The sequence below is a fragment of the Tamandua tetradactyla genome, chromosome 7 (genome assembly GCF_023851605.1).
Source record: "Tamandua tetradactyla isolate mTamTet1 chromosome 7, mTamTet1.pri, whole genome shotgun sequence".
Classification (NCBI taxonomy): Eukaryota; Metazoa; Chordata; class Mammalia; order Pilosa; family Myrmecophagidae; genus Tamandua; species Tamandua tetradactyla.
The window spans coordinates 58,066,192-58,086,101 of record NC_135333.1 but is presented as its reverse complement, the minus strand read 5'-3'; the positions used below and the strand labels follow the sequence as shown (position 1 = coordinate 58,086,101).

General features: G+C 38.0%; 1 protein-coding gene across 8 annotated transcripts in view; it reads left to right on the top strand.

Moving 5' to 3' along the window:
• The window catches only part of FBH1 (F-box DNA helicase 1), a 75,419-nt gene extending 63,693 nt beyond the window's left edge, over window positions 1–11,726 (top strand). For all 8 annotated transcript variants that reach the window (XM_077169505.1, XM_077169498.1, XM_077169499.1 and 5 more), the window contains 2 exons: window positions 10,352–10,483; window positions 11,246–11,726. In XM_077169505.1, coding sequence (XP_077025620.1) covers window positions 10,352–10,483; window positions 11,246–11,416 — 303 coding nt within the window. In that variant the 3' untranslated portion in view covers window positions 11,417–11,726. The remainder of the gene's footprint in view (window positions 1–10,351; window positions 10,484–11,245) is intronic.
• The last annotated feature ends 8,184 nt before the right edge of the window (window positions 11,727–19,910 follow it).

The window sequence follows — 19,910 nt, the reverse complement described above, 5'->3', positions numbered from 1 at the left end:
TTTTTTGTTTGGTGATTTCCTTTAGTTCTTTGTCCATGTTTTTTTTTTTTTTCTCAGTTCTTTGAGCATATTTGGGACTTTTATTTTCCCAGAGCAGTGAGAATGTTCTTAAATTGATTGTGCTGGTAAATGCACAACTCTGATAGTGCCAAGAGCCATTGATTGTACACTTTAGATGGATTGTAGGTGGGGAACATTTTATTTTTAAGTTTTGTCCAATATGTCCCAGGTCTGGTCCTCCTCATTGATGGTTTCTAATACTTTAATCTTTTCCTTTGCTTGAGCCAACACTTCCTGTTTCTTTGTGTGTTTTGTGACCTTTTGTTGCATCTGGACATTTTAATATTTTAATGTGTTATCGCTGGAAACTAGACTCTGAAGTGCCCATTCCTTAAGCTTGTGTGCAGCTAGTGTTTGACAGAGCTTTCCTTGATTATTAGGAGCTAATAAGAAAAAAAAGGAGAAGAAGAATAAAAAGAAAATACTCTCTTAGTCTTTATAGATTAACCTTTGGTAGCTCTCTCCTTCAGGGGTTATCCATACAATGAGATTTTTAGTTTTACATATTGCTCAAGTAAATACTGTATCTACTTGATATATCTACTTGATATATAGTATCAAGTAAATACTAAATCTTTAAAGACTAGGAAATGGGTCAAGTTAAATCCTGAGAATTTATTTGTGCACAGTTTTGAGGTTAGAAAAAAGGTCCAAATCAAGTTGATGCATTCTCCTCAAAGACTCTGAGGTTCTTTGGGGCTGGCTACCAGAGATCCTTGATCCTCAGTTTTTACATGGCAAGGTATATGGCAACATCTCCTGGTCTCTCCCTTCTCTTCCAGGTTTCACTAATGTTTAGCTTCTGGCTATTCCATCTGTGGCTTTTTGCTCTCTAAAGGACTCCAGTAATAGGATTTACACCCATCCTAATTGAAGGTGGACCATACCTTAACTGAAGTAGCCTCATCAAAAGATCCTACTTACAGTGGGTTCATGCCCACAGGAGTGGATTAACTTAAAAAAAAAATTATTGTTAGATATAACATATATGCAAACAAAAGAAAGAAAAAGTAATGATTTTCAAGATACGCTTCAACAAATAGTTACGGAACAGATTGCAGTTTGTTATAGATTACCATTCCTCTAGTTCAGATTTTCCTTCTAGCTGCTCCAAAATGCTAGAAGCCAGAGGAAAATTTTTTTCTTGTTTGTGAAAAATAACACATATACAAAAGAGCAATAAATTTTAAAGCCCAGTTCAACAATAAATTTCAAAGCATATTGCAACAGGAATGGATTAACTTGAAGAACATTTTTTTTTCTGGGGTACACTCAGTTTCAAACCACCAGAGTAAGTTTAGAGAATCACTCCAGGTCAAAGCATAGGTGCCTCCATGATCCTTTCTGCAGGTGCACATTGTCTTGGGTATAACCATGTGGCTCTAGAAATGCCCCTGTTTACATGATTCTGAAGGTTCCCTCTTTTCTAGTAACAGTTTCTTCACAGTCACAGGGCACTATACTGCATGTCCTACAGCCAGTAATCCTTTGTCCCAGGCAGCACGACTTGACTGCTCTCCCATAGTATTCAGTAGGAGAAGTTCTGCGAGTTACCTTCTACATGCAGGGCAAGTTCAGGGATGATCTCTGACCACAATCAGTAAGACTGGGCACCACACAAGCTCCTGGTGTGACCACAAGGGTTACTGCTCCCTCCAGAACTAGAACCAGAGATCCATGCTGGGCACAGGAGCCAGATCTGTGAGGTGAGGCACTATGAGGGAGGGGCCAGGAGATCCTCCCTCTTTTAGGTAGTCTTTATCTTAATTTGGATCTTGCCCTGTTACTGCAGTCCTTCAACCATTTTCTAGTTTTGAGAAAGATTTTTCTGCCAGATTTTACTGGTTGTTCAAAGCTTATATGGAGAGACGGATCCCTGAAGTGTCTCACTTTGCCATCTTAAATGGGGCAGTACCTTGGAGATAACATTTTTGTAAAGAAAGTAACATCACTAGTTCATACTGGTAATTCCATTTTTTTTTTACTTTAAATCTTTGATTGTTAAATGTAACACAAATAAAAAATGTTATAAAATAGATATACAGCTTAAAATTATTATAAGGTATGGAGTATACGATGGTTACTCAGTGGCAGTATTCTCACCTGCTATGCCAGAGACCTGGGTTCGATTCCCAGTGCCTGCCCATACCCCCAAAAAATTATTATGAGGTGAGCATTTACACAGAATAGGAGGTAGAATTTGCCAGCCATCCCAAGTGCTTCCCTCCTGTTGGCCCTTCCCAGTCATAGCACCCTTTCCCCTCCTGAGAGCAAGGACCTCCCAACTTTTACGATGAGCACTTTCATTCTATTCATCAATGTTTTTTACAAAGCATACACCAGCCAACAATATGCATACTGAAAATAATTCAAACTCTTTTTTTGTACCTGTTCTCTTCATTCCCTCTATATTTTAAAACTACATTGTATCTGCATTGTCATAGCTTTTAGATGTTTACATTTATAACTCTCATTTATTACAGCTCAACAGCCCCAATTAGATTTAATATTAATGGATTTTTAATTTCTTCTTTTACACTTGAATCTTTTTTTTAAGTTGAGAATCTTGGTTATTTATTAATTACTTAAATATATTATCTTATTATGTACAGAAGTTCCAAAATAATATCAATATTGCCGCTAACAGTAATATCAGTTATCAATATCAATAATACTGTTAACTAGTGAATGGAATTAAAGATTTCCTAACATTTTTCCTTGGTGTATTTTCAGCTACTGATGTATAGTCAGACTATCATGTTCTAAAGTCACTTGAAATAAGTCCTTTTTTTTTTCTCTGCGGTCTTACCATCACTTTGATATATAGTTAGATTTATTTAATAATCTCTACAGGGATTACTTTGCTTCTTTTTACTTTACTTCTGTTTTTTGAATGTCTGAAACATATTTATGTTTTCAAAGTCAAAACTTGGTAACAAGGTATATTCAAGGAAGTCTTCTTTCAACCCTGCGCCCATTAGACTGTTCTCTCTCTCCACCATTGGTAGTTTTTTTAATTGTATAGTATAACATAAATACAAAGCAAAGAAATAAAAAAGCAATAGTTTTCAAAGCACTCTTCAACAAGTGGTTACAGGACAGATCCCAGAGTTTGTCATGGGCTACTGTACGATCCTCTCATATTTTTCCTTCTAGCTACTCCAGAATATAGGAAGCCAGAGGGCTTAAATATTTTTTATCATTACAATCCATTTTTTTCCTTCTTTTTTTTTGTGAAAAGTAACATCTATACAAGAAAGCTATAAATTTCAAAGCACAGCACCACAATTAGTTGTAGAACATATTTCAAACTTTGACATGGGTTACAATTTCACAATCTTAGGTTTTTATTTCTAGCTGCTGTAAAATACTGGAGATAAAAGAGATATCATTTTAATAATTCAGCATTCATATTCATTTGTTAAATCTTATCTTCTGTGTATAACTCCACCATCACCTTTGATCTTTCCAAACCTCCCTTTAGGGTTGTTTGGGCTATGGCCATTCTAAATTTTTTTTACATGGGCAGGCACCAGGAATTGAACCCGGGTCCTCAGGCATAGCAGGCAAGCACTCTTACCTCCTGAGCCACCGTGGCCCGTCCCATTCTAAATGTTTGATACTGGAAGGGTCTGTCACTAATATGGGGTAGGGAGATGGAACTATATGATGTTCTGGAGAGGCTGAGCTAGGTGTCAGGACTCATCTGGACCAGGAACCCATCTGGAGGTTATAGGTTTCTGGCAAGTTGCTCTAGTGCCTGGAACCCTTGTGGAATCTTATATATTGCCCTTAGTGTTCTTTAGGATTGGCTGGAATGGTCCTAGTTGGGGGTTGGCAGGTTATGATAGGTAGCAATGTCTACCTGAAGCTTGTGTAAGAGCAACCCCCAAAGTAGCCTCTCAACCCTATTTGAGCTCTCTCTGCCACTGATATTTTATTAATTACACTTCTTTTCCCTCTTTTGGTCAAGATGCAATTGTTGATCCCATCGTGCCAAGTATGGATTTATCCCTGGGAGTCCTGTCCCATGTCGCCAGGGAGACTTTCACCCCTGGATGTCATGTCCAACATAGCGGGAAGGGCAGTGATTTCACTTGCAGAGCTGGGTTTAGAGAGACTGAGGTCACATCTGAACCACAGAGGTCCTCCAGAAGTAACTCTTAGGTATGCATATATGTAGTCTAAGCTTCTCCACTACTTACATAAGCTTCACAAGAGTAAGCCTCATGATTGAGGGCATGGCCTATTGATTTGGGTGTTCCTAAAGTTTGACACAGTATCAGGAGATTCCCTGATGGTAAGGTTTAATAATTCCATAGTCTTTCTCTGCTTCCTCAGGGGACTTAGCCAATACTTTTTGGTTATCTGCTTAATAAACTCTAGGATGTTTCCAGGCATTACAGTAATCTATACAGGATTAAAGGATCTCTTTCTTATTCTGTGCCCCTTGTGTTTCACTTGTTCAAATTAGCTATACAGATAGGTTGAATTAGATTATGCACTACAGAAAATTTTAGTTTCAGATCAAATAAACCTTTCTTCCATTGGTCTCAAAGAGTATGTGTGGTTCTAAAATATAGACACCGTCTGCCTTACCCCTATATTCTGAATTACTTTAACCCCAACCTGTTCAGGTTTGTTCTTATCTCTAAATATCAGGTTATATATATATATAACAGCCTCTCAAAATCCAGAAATTTTAATCACCACTCCGGACTTAATGTGTTTGCTCTAAAAGCTTACAATCTAGGCCCCTGTTTTCTTATAAGCATTTTCTAAAGGTGACCATACCATTGTTGTTCTTTTGTTTCTGGCTTATTTTGTCTCACCAAGTGTCCCACATGTTCATTCACATCATTGTGTGCCTCATGACTTTGTTCCTTTTTGTAGCAGCACACCTTTGTTCATAAGTATACACCTTTGGTCGCCAGTCAACTTCTCTGTCAGTGCATCCTTCAGCCACCTATATTCATCAGGCATCATGTAGAAGGCCCAAAGTCCACAGTCCATCAACATTCTCAATTTTAGAGAATTTCATTGTTCCCAAGAGACAGAAAACCAATAAACATACAGTAACCAAATAGGAAATTGAAGCCTCCTCTTAACTCTTGTCCCTCATCCCATTATTTACCTCTGCTCTTACTGTGGTAGTGCTGATGGTTTCCTTTTGAACATAGCTCATAGCATGCAATAGCAGTTTTTCCCTCATACCCTGGCTTAAACACTCTTTATATAAGAATCGTATCTTTGAAGTAATTCTTACAAGAACTCATTCACATTTCTGGTGTGAGTCAGTGGGACACATATGTCTATACAACCCCTTTCAATCTTGTTCATCTTCAATATGGTAATATTACTTCTAGACCCACTAGAGAATCACCTTCACTCCTATCTATTAACTTACATTGGATTTTAGCTTCATTAGCAAACAATTCACCCATTTCTAGTTTCTGTATATCTCTAAGTCCCCTGTATTCTGTATTATACGCCTCTGATTATACCTTTATGCCGGTCATAAAAGTGGAATCATACAATATCTATCCTTTCTGTCTGGCTAATTTGGGGTAGTTATTTTTAAAGTTAAGTTTTGATCCATCCTTTCTTTTTGCAACTCTTAGAATATCTGCATGCTTTTGTATTCTCCTTCCACAGAAGACAGCATTCTCTATTTTGTTCTGTACCTTACTTTGTCATTTAATAATATACCTGAAAATCACCCTTTATCAGATTGTAGATCTCTTCCTCATTGCTTTCTACAGCTGAATAGTATTCCACTTTGGGAATTTACCATGATCTGTACAGTCCCTCACTGCAAGTCATTGTGTTGTTTCCAGTCGTTTGCTTTTAACAGTAATGACGTGATGCACAACCTTAAGCAGGAATCATTTTGTATTTTTGCCAGTGCATCTTCAGGATACATTTCTAGAAAAAGGTTCATTGCTGGGTAAAGGATAAATGCATGTGTGATCTTCTAGATTTTGAGAAATTCTTCATAGAAGCTGGAGCACTGGAATCCCACTAGTTATATATGATAGTTCATTAGATTTTCTGCAATACGCTGGAAGCTTCTCAATTGGTTAATGCACACATTTTATGGGGAAGATGATTTTGTCCATGAAAGAGAAGAATGTGGACTTGAGAGAAATTCTTCACCCTCTCCCAGACTGGGAAGGAAAGTACCTTTGTTCTCACAGAGTACTCTGAGAAAGCCCTGAAAATAATGCATGAACAGATAGGTGTCCATAAGTCTGAAAGATCTTGTATGAGGATGAATATTTTCCCCCATAAATAAATATGGGGACATCTTGTTTCTGAAATGTCACAAGTCCAGCTTCTGCTCAGAAAAGAAGGTTGAAAGAAGGAGTGAAGTTAATAATTTAGAGGATATGAAAGCCTGTAATGAACATGGTGTTATGCATGGCAGTGTTTTAGAGACAAAAATAAGACTGCCTAGAGCAGTAAGCCATTGTGGTCTCCCCTACAACCAACAGTGAGCCAGGCAGCCTCTTCTGTGACTTCTGTAGAAAACATAGCTAGTTGATCACCAGAAGGCTTTTTGTTTGTTTCTTTCTTTGAATTTTTGGGAAGTGGAGGAAATCATTATTTGTTGAATTATTATATAACATGAGGTTATACTTGTTGCTCAAAGACAGCTTCTCAACCTTCTGGAATGTTAGATTCTTAATTCAGATCTCATAAGCATGTCCTTAGAACAGTACAGAGCACATATTTGTGCTCAGTAAGTGTTTGTCAATGGATGAAGGAAGGATCTCTTCCTATTCTGTGGCTGGGCTTTTAACTTTATATGAAGTAGCAGCTAGCCTGGTAGAGACTGCCAAAATTCACATCAAGTGCTCCCACTTACTACTCAAGTGGCAGTGGGCAAGTTGCCTAACCACTCTGTGCATCAGTTTCCTAATCTGTAAAAAATTGGTATAATGATAATAACAGCATTTCAAAGGATGATTTGTAAGGATTAACTAAATACTAGCTATTATTTTATCACAATGAAGTTTTAAATTTTGATGCACTCAAATTTGCCTGCTTTATGATTTCTTCTTTTTGTGTCACACTTATTGAGAAAACTTTTCTTGTCCTGAGATATTTTTCTAATGTTTCTAAGCATTTCTATTTTTGGATATGGTAGTGAACAAAACAGAAATCTCTGCCTTCTTGGAGTTTATATGACTGCAGACAGGACTGACAAATGTCATAAAGAACTACAAAATAGTGAGAAATAGACAGCCTAATAGGTAAAGAATAAAGATAGAAACAAGAAGTTTACGAGAAAAGGAAACTTCAGTGGCCAGTAAATATGTAAAAAAAAGATATGCAACTTCTATAGTAATCAGGGAAATGCAAGCTAAGATAATTACTAAGATTGGTAAAATGGAAAAAAGCTTGAATATTGCCATCATTGGCAAGGATGGTGGGAAGTAGGCACTCCATGGGTGGGAGGATAAACTGGCATCCATTTTGGAAAACCCTAACACCCAGGAATCTCATGTCCAGGTATGGTCTGGGATCTTTCAGGGTGTCCACAAGGTCAAAACTACATCCACAGTACATATTGCATATATAATACATATGGGTTTCATAATAACACGAAGAGCTTATTTGCCCTTTTTACTCTAATGCTCTTGTAATGTACATCAGAGTTGACCCAGACCACGTGCTATGTGTTGTCGCCACAGATTGAATGATAAAGCATGTGGATGTGAGAATCCAGCCATTTTTTAAGCTAGATATTAAAGAGATTTGCAAAAATGTGGATCAATGCTGTTCTCACTAAATTTTTTTTATTATAGCTTTTCATAAAAATATTTGTCAGCATGTAATGGTTTTATTATTCTTATTTTTAATGAATTGATACATATTTTTAAATTCCTCAGGTTTAATTTCTTAACAGTAAATATTAATAGGTAAAACTACCATAAACAAAAGCTCTTTGGAGCCCTTAATTTTTAGTGGTGTTAAGTTTTAGTTTGCTAATGCTACAAAATATAATATACCAGAAAAGGGTTGGCTTTTATAAAGGGGATTTATTAAGTTATAAGTTTACAGTTCTAAGGCCATAAAAACATCCAAACTAAGGCATCTAGAGAAAGATACCTCGACTCAAGAAAGGCCGATGGTGTCTAGAATACCTGGGAAGGCACGTGGCTGGTGTCTGCTGGTCTTTTGGCTTCTGGTTTCAGACAACTTCCCTGGTCTTTTCTTTCTGTATCTCCAGATGTCTCTGTGTCAGCTCTGAGCTTTTTCCAAAATTGTTCCCTCTTAAAGGATTCCAGTAAGTGGATTAAGATCCACCTTGAATAGGCAGAAATACATCTCCATGGAAACCACCTAACAAAAAGGTCCCACCCATAATTGGGTGCATCATGTCTCCATGAAAATAACTTAAATCAAAAAGATCCCATCCTGCAGTAAGTCCATCCCCACAAGATTGGACTAGGAAAAAAAACATGATTTTTTTTGGGTGCACAACAGTCTCAAACCAGAACAGGTCCCTACTCTAGAGCAGTGCTATTCACTGTGCAGGTTGTGATTCATCAGTGATATATGAAGTTAATTTAGTGGGTTGTGTCAAGCTTTAAAAAAAAAAAAGTGAAATAGAATAAAATCTAAAAACGAAATTAGTACATTGCATGTAATGTTAAATATTTTGTAAAATGTTTATTTCAATCTTTTATATATGTACATGTGCATGTATTAGAATTGTAATGGTAAGTGGGCTTCTTGTTGTGGGTCATGGTCAAAAGTTCAAAAGCTCCAGCCCTAGAAGAACTCTCAGCATGTACTGGGCAAGGAAGCATGTACAAAGATGCTTTGTTGGAAATAATTTGAGAACAACCCAAGTATTGACTAAAAGAGGATAGATTAAAAAAATATGAAAGACTGATATGATGGAATCCTGTATAGCAATTAAAAGAAATGAACTATTTGAAAAGAAAAATTAAAATATAATTTTTTAAAAATAAATACCTATAAAATGATACTGTGTGTTCTTAGAAATATATGTGCATGTTAAACTATTTTAGAATGGACTGGAAAGAATATACACCAAATTCACAATACTTGTTGCCCCTAGGAAAGGGAATGGAAATGGCAGGCAAAGGGGAGACTTCAACAAAATCTTTAATTTTATTTTAAAAGGATTTCATGCTTTATCACTCATTAGCGAGTGCCTGAGTGTTTATATACACAGATGCACACACACACACGGGTTATGTTCTTTTCTGTAGTAAGTTGACAGCTCCAGCAAGTAAGAAAAGCAAATAAATCAAATATTGGACATAGATGATTAAAAAAAGAATGGGATAAGCAGCCAGGTGAAATGTGGAATCATGATTATTTGGTCAGCAAGTATTTACAGCCTTGCTAGTGTTAGGTTCTATGTTAAACTCCTAGGGACAGCAGTACACCTGGCAGGTCTCTGTTCTTGTGGAAGTTACCATCTAAGAGGCAAGACGCATTTTACTGGGTGCTCCCCATGGCTGGCACTGAACATTTTGCAGGTTCTGTTGTATTTTTTCCTCACAACAACTATATGAAGCAGGAACTGGTAGGGATATGTTTTAAAGATAAAGAAACGGGAAGTTAAAGAGGTTCTGTTATTTGCCTACTAGTGATCAGAGATGTGGGAAGATGTAAATGCTCAGGGTTGAAATAGACAAGTCTCTTCCAGGTCCTATTTCCATTTACCTGGGCTATAAAATGAATAGACAAAAAGTTTTTGATTACTCAGTTGTGCTCAGGCCAAGTAAGATAATATCCAGAAGTAGTCCTTCAGTGTTGTAGCCAGTAGTTTTGCATGTTGTTCATTAAGCCTTTTTTTTTCTTTAAAAACTAGTAGTTTTGAGGGTGCAAGGGTAGTTCAGTGGTAGAATTCTTGCCTGCCATGCAGAAGACTCAGGTTCAATTCCCAGTCCATGCACTTCCCAAAAAACGAACAAACAAAAATTCAACAAATGGTGCTGCAATAACGGGATACTCACATGGAAAAATAATAAATGTGACCTTGCCATACAGCATACAAAAAAAAAAAAAAAAAAAAAAAAACCAAACTAGTGGTTTTACCAGGAAGCCGATTGGACTGCTTGGAACATTCTCTCTTGAAGATAGCCTTAAGGGCAGGGAAAAAGTAGAGAAATAAGAGAAAACTTTATTCATCTTGGGATTTAGGAGGGGATTAAAAAGTGTTTAAATCTCCCTTGTTATTGTAGTTTCCAGGTAGAATGTAGCAGCAGCATCGCCATCATCCTCTTTCTCTCTCTTTCCTTCTCAGGAGTACTTCTTACAAGCAGAGCTGACAAGTAATGTTCTAAAAACAGGAGTGGTTCGCTGCTCTGTGGGGCAGTGCAACAACACCATCCCCGTTGACACTGTGCTCACAATGAAGAAAATCCCCATCGCTTACGTACGTGGTGCTTAGCAGCAGCTTCCGCTTTCTATCAAGTTGGGGTTCAGTCCACAAAATTGGGTTGCATGTCAGCTGTGTGCTTATCTAAGTGGTGGGTGAGAGAGAGACGATAAATTTGTTTGTGTATTCCTTTAGGACATAGTAGGGGCCTTTCATATGCTAGGTACAAGAGCTGTAAGAACTAGTGTGTCAAGGACCCTGTCATCAAGAGACAGGCTACATAGTATGGTGTGGGAGGGCTAAAGCCTTCTGAAGAGGTTGGATGGTGACTGGACACCTAAGAGGAGAACTGATTCTGATTTCTGCTCTAAGGGGATTTGATAATTTGGAGTCTGCCCTAGATGATGGTGCTGTGGGAATATATGTCTAAATATATGTGTATGTTAAGCTATTTTAGAATGGACTGGAAAGGATGCACACCAAATTCACAATACTGGTTGCCCCTGGGGAAAGGCATGGAGATGGTAGGCAAAGGGGAGACTTCAACAAAATCTTTAATTTTATTTTAAAAAGGATTTCACTCTTAGATTGTCAGTACTCATTAGTGGGCACATGAGTGTTTATACACACAGACACACGTGCACACACACACATATACACACACATTCACTCTCCTCCAAGGGTGTGCATGGATCTGAAAGTATCTGGTTTAGAATGTTTGGTCCCCTGGCAGCTATGGCAGTAATTCAGTGCGTCTTGGTGGAAAACCCCTGTTCTTTGGTTGTTCCCTTGACCTCATTTTCTTATCCATCACTACAGAGCGGCAGGAAGGAGAACAAGAGTGGCTACCTGTGCCACTCCTGTGTGGAGCAGCGTATTGGGCCTTTGGCATTCCTCACGGCCTCTCCAGAGCAGGTGCACTCCATGGAACGCACCGTCGAAGATATAATGCTGCCCAGGCACGAGGCCCTGCTCTTCCTAGTCTTCTGAAAGCCCAAACAGGCATTCTCCATGGAACAGAATGCCTTGCTGTGGACTCCAAGTACTCAAAGAAGCCAGTGTGGGTTATGGTTCCCATTCACCTGAGAAACTGCATTCAGAGAGCCATCTTTGAGGAAGAAGAAACCACTCAGAGGTGGAGCTGCCATTTCTCCATTCCTCTAGGTTGCTGGGTTCCACTTGCCCATTTGTCATATGCATCAGATGGGGAAGTGGGTAGTGTTCTTTTGATAAAAAAACATTTTATGTATTTAAACTTTTATTACAAGGTTTCAATTAAACCAGCATTGTAGCACTGGCAGACCACTGTGTGGCACCTGACTTTAACACTGTTGTCTCTGATTGTTCTCCCATTTTCTCTCTTCATTATCTCAGTCCCTATTCACACAGTACATCAAGCAGAATATGAGAATTAATTTGTAGGGTGATAATTGTCACATCAAAATGAGATTTTATAAGACATAATGTGTGCCTTTGTCATCACAAAGTTCACAGTTTAAACAGGGAGACAACATAATCATAAAAACACAAGTACAAAGTCTTGTCGACAATAGTAGATTTCTCATTTTTACTACAAATTGACTAAAGATCAGAAATATTTGAGAGGGCAAGTGGGAGCTGGGCAGCCACTGTGGAGGGGAAGTTGAGAGATGAGAAGTTGGTGGCTGATGTAATAAAGCTATTAAATCACCAGTGGAAAAATTCACATCACTTAGCTGTACAGGGGTCTATTATTTCTTTACATTTTTGCCACACAGCAAAAATGTAGGGATGCTGATGGCAGGTGAAGAGCAGGCACAGCCTTGCGTCTGTCTTGGTTAGATTCCAGGGAATTCACCACATTTGGTCTCTGCGCTAAATTGAGCTGTATCCAAGAGTACACCTCATAGCTTTGGTTGTTACAGTCTCCCCTTTAACCTCTCTTAGATCAGGGCTGTAGTGGAACTTCAAGTCTGTGCCAGGTAGATAAAGCAAGGATGGTATTGGGTTGGGCAAGTGTGGATTGGGCCAGGGGTGCTTGGAAAGGATGGAATGCCAAGTGGATGTTTGTAAATTGAGGAAAATTCACCGAATTGAACCTATAGACAGACTATTATAATGAAAAAAGGATAGGGGTATTTCATTCCTGTGGATAATACTCCTGGCCTAGCCTTATCAGGTAGTTATAGATAACTTGGAATAAAAGAGGAAGTGAAAAGAAAATTCTTTTAATTTGATGAGTCATAGTATGCAGTATCCATCAAAAGAGAGATTTAGGGGGAGATGTTAGGGATTCATTAACATGTTTTCTAGGAATCTAGTTTTGTGAGTCAGAAAAGCAGCAGTTTATTTTGTTATTTTACTAGTTCATGCAAGAACTTATTTATTTTTCTAGTGTTAATCAGTGGGACTCATAGGTCTATATAACCCCTTTCAATCTTGTTCACCTTCAATATGGTAATATTTCTGTAGACTCACTAGAGAACTACCTTCACTTCTATCTATTCCCTTACATTTGAGTTCAACCTCATTAGTTAACCGTTCATCCATCTCTAGGTTCTATGTATCTTTAAGTTCCCTATATTCTGTATTATAAGCCTCTGATTTTATCTTTGCCATGATCATAAAAGTGGAATCATACAGTATCTATCCTTTTGTGTTGGGCTTATTTCACTCAGCATTATGTCCTCCAGCCTCATCCATCTTGTGCTTCAGGATGTCACTTCGTTTTACTGCTGCATAATATTCCATCGTATGTGTTTACCACATTTTGGTAATCAGCTCATCCACTGTTGGGCATTTGAATTGTTTCCATCTTTTGGCGATTGTGAATAATGCTGCTGTGAACATCAATGTGCAAATGTCTGTTTGTGTCATTGCTTTCAACTCTTCTGGGTATATACCAAGTAGTGCTATTGCTGGGTCATGGGGCAACTCGATATTTAGTTTCCTAAGGAACTGCCAAATTGTCTTCCATAGTGGCTGTGCCTTTATACATTCCCACCAGTGGTGCATAAATGTCTGAGTTTCTCCACACCCTCCAACATTTATAGTTTCCTGTTTGTTTAATAGCAGCCGTTCTTATAGGTGTGAGGTGATATCTCATTGTAGTCTTGATCTGCATTTCCCTTATAGCTAATGAAAATGAGCATCTCTTCATGTGCTTTTTTTTTTTTTTTTTTTGCATGGACAGGACTGGGAATCAAACCGGGTCTCTGGCATGGCAGGCAAGAATTCTGCCACTGAGCCACCATCGCACTGCCCTCTTCATGTGCTTTTGAGCCATCTGTATTTGCTCTTCAGAAAAATGCCTATTCTTATCTTTAGCCCATTTTATAATTGGATTGTTTGTTCATTTGTTGTTGAGTTGTATGATTTCTTTATGTATACAGGATATCAAACCTTTGTCCAATGTGTGATTTCCAAATATTTTCTTCCATTCATTTAGCTGAGGCAACGGTTTATTTATTGGAAGGGACTTCATTCAACTGTCTGTTAGCACTAGCTATGCAGTAGCTACCATGCTAAATAGTGGATATACAGTGTCAAAATGGGGATTGCAGTTTAATAAGAAATTTGATTGTAGTTTGAAGTGAAAAGTGTTTTGGGACAGGGGTACATGAGTGCTTTAAGAAGAGAGGACGGATCTCTCTATCAGAGTTAACTTCCCATAAGAGGTGATGTTAAAGCATCACCACCTATGTTTAATAATGTGATTGGTAGGTAGGTAACTATTAAAGAATCATAATAATATGATTGGTAGTTAGGCAACTATTAAAGAAGGAAAGAATATTCTAGGAGGAAGGAATAACATGAAGGGAAAAAAGGATATATGTTAGATGTTAGCACTGTCGGTACTAGCTTTTTGATACTTAAAAAATATATCAGGATACAGGAAAAGATAGCAGTTCATCTTTTTAAGTGTTAAGAATTTTTTAAAAAATCAGTGAAAGTCAAATATTTAGTCTATTTGAAAAAGAAAAACTTAATACCTGGTAAAATACAAATTTTAAAAATAAGTGTTAAATATCTTATTTTAATATAAATTATTAGTGAATAAAAGCATTACTCAAAATATAAACACTACATAAAAATGAAAGTTTAACTTCTTTTTTTATAGACTTGCTTTTTATTTTATTTTATTTTTTTAATTGATAAAGAGCAACATACAAACATGAGCATTCTTAACATACAAACATTCCATACATGGAGTACAATCAGTGGTTTACAATATTATTAACTCTTTTTAATGGTATCGTCTTTTATAAGAGCCTTCAATGATTTCATTTAGTTGTGATACATTTTGTACAAAATTTTTCTGTACAAATTTTAAAAAATAATTCATTAATTTATTTTAACCACATTAACTGGGAGAATAATGAGAATAATTATAAGCTAGTTCCAAATGTTTTTCTCTGATTTAATTTTTTAGTAACCCCATTTCTTATTTGATAGCTTAGAGGAGATCTTTCTGAATTATTTTATGAATCTGCAATCTATTAATAGCAAACTCTAGTTTTTGTATCAAAACATTTCTGATTTGTCTTCATAGTCTTTGATTTTTTTCATGTATATAAACATTCCAAAGTGGAGTTACCCATATAAAAATAAATTCTGTTATGTCATCTTCTACTTGTTAAGAAAGTATTTGAAATAAACTGAAAGTTACTTTTACAATAGAAGCATCACAATACCATCATGTATTGTAGACTATGCATCAGTTTCTCTTTTCAGATAAATTATTGTGAAGACAAAAGTGCCTCGGATGTTAGACTTTTAAAGAAAAAAATGAGGCTATAGTTCTAGACCAACCAAAATATTGGTATATAGATACTTAAAAATTTCACAGAATGCCAAGATTTGGCATTGCAGTCACTGAAGGTATGATGCCATAGCAAATGCTTGGGGGAATAAGACAGTAATGTGACTAGAACAGAATATGTGTAAGAGAGTGTGGGCTAGTGGGGGAGAGCCAGGTAATATAGGATTAAGCCCAGAAGCTCAAGTGTTATTCTGAAAAGTTATGGACAACTATGGAAATCTTTTAAGACATCAGATTTCCTTTTTTGGTAGGCCATTACAGTTGTAGTTCAGATAATGTTTTAAGAAATTAAGTGTCTAATGGTGTAATCTCAGCTAGAAATGATAGCTGATGAGCCGAACCATGGCAGAGCGGGACTGGTGAGGAGGTGATGGATATAGAGATTAGTGGTTGTCAAAGTGGTCTCCAGATCGGCATCAGTCACAGTGGGGATGAAGCCCAACAATTGGTGTTTAACAAGCCTCACAAATGATCCTGATGCACAGTGCATTTTGAGAACCGCTGCTCTGAATATTAAGAAAGTAGAATTATTAGGACTTGCAGAGTGCTGAGATAAGTGTGGCAAGTGAAAGATGGGAATCTCAGTATGACTCCCAGCTTTTTGCCTTGTCTCCAGAGTAGATAAGGGTGCCTTTCATTGAGACAGAGAAAACAGAAGATGGAGCAGGCTTGTGTAAAAACAATGAGTTTGATTTTCAACATGTTGAGTTTGGAATGCTCATGAAAAATCCAAATGGAGTTATCCAGGGTGCTATTGGATAAGTGGATTTATACAGCAAAGAGCCTTCAGCTGGAAATAGAAATTTTAAGAGTTGTCAATTTGGCAGTGATAGTTAATTTGTTAAATTTAAGAGTTTTGATGAGGTCAGCTTGGAAGAATATAAAGAATAAGATCAAGCCATTAGGAACCCTAGTCTTGGGGCAAGGAAAGGAAGAGGATTTTATGAAGAAAAGTGATTCCACAGGAATGGCCATCATGGTCCAGTTGTTGGCAAGCTCAAGAGAGGGAGTTTAAGAAAGAAAAAAGCAGTCTTTGGCATCCAGTGCTGTAGAAGAGGCCCAGTAAGATAAAGGTGAGAAAGATGGTCCTTAACTGGTCTTAAGAGAATCAGTGGTATCATTAGCATAACCAATTCCCCTGAGGCCAGAAGCCAGAATGCAGTGGGATAAAGTGTGAATGGGGAGCTTCTGGTAGTTTGATGAACTAGACATACATATTTACTTTGGCTTCCTCCCCAAAACATCAAAAGAAAATAAAAGGATTTTTTTTAAAGGCAAACACACAATGACAAAGAAAACAGAAAAGAGACAAGAGTCACAAAATTTTGGAAATAGGAAAGCAGAAGGATGAATGTAAATTGACTTAATTTACCTGAGAAGACTGAATCCTAAACTCCTAGAACCATCAAAAGAATGAGTATTGATGGCAGTAGATACTTCAGGGATTGGGGTATAAAGGGGAACAAAACACAGGAGGCTTGGTCAAAAGTTTGTTTAAAAGCCAGCTAAAGCCTCACATTTTCATATTCTGTGTAACTGGGCAATTTCTTATCCTCAACTCTAGTAGAAGATGAGGTTTATTCTCTGGAGAAAATAAAATAGAGGGACATCTCATTTAAGGACTAGGTATAGCTGAGGGCAGGGGACCACAATAAAAACGAAGGCCATTAGAGAAATATTTATGTACTGAATGCCGGTACCTCATAGCCTTCTTCTACTTAGCTCCCAGAATTCTAGCAGCTAAATCTGTATGAGTGGAAAATACCAATAAAGAAGAGATCAAAGATTCAAGTGGGAGGGAATGTTTGAAGGTGGGGAGGGAGAGATTAGGATGTGAGATATGAAGGAAGTAAGGATAGGTACAGATAATAAGTGGTTAAAGAGGCGATTTAGGTAACTATCACCCAATAATTTTATTCTTCTAATGAAGTCAGTTATAAAGGCCTCCAGAGAGGGCTTGAAAGTCTGGAGCAGGAGTAGAAGAGAAAGGGGTGGAAGCTGACAAATACCACGTGATTGCTGGGCAGCGTTAACCCAGGTGAAGTTGAAGAGCATCCTTTTAATTGATATACATTTATTTTCCTCTAGCATGGAGCAGAGAAGTCAATGGTTAGACTCACAGTTTAATAAACACTAAAGTGGAAGAAGGAAGGTCCCATGCGGGAACTCCTCTCACTCAGGATGTCCGGACACCACGCATGTGTTCATACACTTCCGGTTTGCAGTGGCTGGCAGTGGCTGTTCAGCCTCTAGGCAACCAGGGGCTTTGAAGCCTCTAAAACCAAACTACTTGTGATGTAATATTTTTCCTCAAGCCTTTTCTTTGCCTATCAGTCCTTCCCTGAGTTTTTAGAAATATGGTGTATACCAAGAGACTGAAGCCGATTGCTTTGGGTTTTTGGTGAGTGGGTACAGTAAAAGCTGCCCTAGCAGAGAGGCAGGCAAAGTCCCTACTGTTCTCTGCCCCCACACAGATTAAGACCTAACAACACAGCACTTTCGTAGGTCTGTTTAAACATCTTGGCCTTAGGCTTCAGGGGCTTTCTTAGCATTTTTTTTTTTTTTAAAGATACATAAAACTTAAAAAAAAAAAAGCCTTCATTTCAAATTAAAAATCGGGAGATTCTCTTTCGTCATCCAAGAATTAACATGAACTTAGGCTTCCAAGGTTTTATTTTTTTTAACTGAGTTATCAGGCCTAAAGCACTACTTGTCTGAATACATATATTATGAATTCCATCCCCAATTCCTGTAATGACAGATCTGTCAGCTTCTGTGAATGCTGGCAGCCAGTCTGTATGGAGGAGAGAGTGAACTTTCATCAAGAACTCTCACTTTTTCCCCAGGCTGCTTTATTACAGGTTCTCCAAGAGCAGCTAGGGTTGCTGCCCCTCCTGTTCCTTGCTACCAATGCTTTTTTTTTTTATTTTCTTTATCCAGTTATGTGGTCTAAGAGGTAGAATAAATGGAGAGAGATGGAGCTTTAAACTCAACTGCTAACTTCTTTACTTGACTACTCCATTTGATGTCTGTTTTAGTTAAAGCTGCTAGAATGCAAAAGAAATGGAATGGCTTTTAAAAAGGGAATTTAATAAGTTGCAAGTTTACAGTTCTAAGGCCATGAAAATGTAAAAATTAAGGAACCAACAAGAGGTTGATGCTGTTCAGAACACCTCTGTCAGCTGGGAAGGCACATGGCTGGTATCAGGTGAGATCTTTGACTTCTGGACACCTCTGTAAGCTGGGAAATAACATGGCAACATCTGCTAGCTTTTTCTCTTGGCTTCTCAGTTCTTAAGGATTTCCCAAGGATGTTTTCCTTCTGCATCTCCAAAGGTCTTTGGCTGTGTGGGCACTAAAGCTTTTTCCAAAATGGTTTCATCTTAAACGACTCCAGTAAGTAACCCCACTGTATTAGTTAGGGTTCTCTAGAGAAACAGAATCAACAGGAAATATTCATAAATATAAAATTTGTAAAAGTGTCTCACATAACCATGGGAACATAGAGTCCAAAATCTGTAGGGCAGGCTGTGAAGCTGACAATTCCAGTGCAGTGTCTGGATGAACTCCACAGGAGAGGCGCACTGGCTGAAGCAGGAAGAGAGCCTGTCTCTTCTGAATCTTCCTTAAAAGATTCCCAGTGATTAGATTAAGCATCACTCATTGCAGAAGACACTCCCCTTGGGGGATTACAAATGGAATCAGCTGTGGATGCAGCTGATGTGATCATGATTTAATTCTATGAAATGTTCTCATAGCAACAGACAGGCCAACCAGACAAACAGTACCACCACTTGGCCAAGTTGATGCATGAACCTGACCATGACAGTCCACCCCTTGTCAACTTGGCAGCTATACACGTCACCTTAAACCATACCTAATTTCTAAATAAAAACCAATAAAACACACGCTTTTTTCTTTCACCTAACAATACTCAACTGTCCTGCATATAACCAGAAACACAATAAATCTCTCCACAATAGGGTGCAAGTCCTTGGGTAATATTCATACTTAAACTTGATATCTTACAACTTATATAGTATAACATGAACAAAACAGCATTACAGTCCTCGTTTCTGCAACTGATCACCTGGTCTTAGTTCATATTTATCATTACCTTCTTCCACTACCCATTCCATGTTCTGTTTACCCTCAGCAAGCACTTCAGCTAGCTGTGGTTCTTTGCCTGGTGGGATGACCCAAGCCATTCCTTAAGTTTCAGAGCCACTGGTAGTCCTGCCTGGATTGGGTTGTTGCAGTTTTCCATTGATTTTAATCACAGGGCATGGTAGTACTAAAAGATGCCCTAGGGGGATCTCCTATTTTCCAGGAAAACTCTTCTTTACCTCCATTGTGTAGTTGCAGTCCTGTTTCTCCCAGATAGTCAGGGTCAGTTGCCCCAGCCCATAATGTAATCCCTGTCTTGGCTTGTTGATCCCGGGGCATGAGTAGCCAAACATGACCAGGTGGCAGTCTTAGATTCCAGCTCAATGGAATCATTGTTTTTTCTCCTGGTGGAAGCACTCCCCCTTTTGGAACTAAAATCTGTAGACCAGCAGAGATCAAGGTGGCAGGGACAGGAAGCAAAAATTTTCCTAGTGGATCACTAGGGGTAATAGTGAGTGGTGCCACTCCCATTTCCATCCCTTGGTTCCTGGACCTGTGGATCCTGGCTATTGGAGA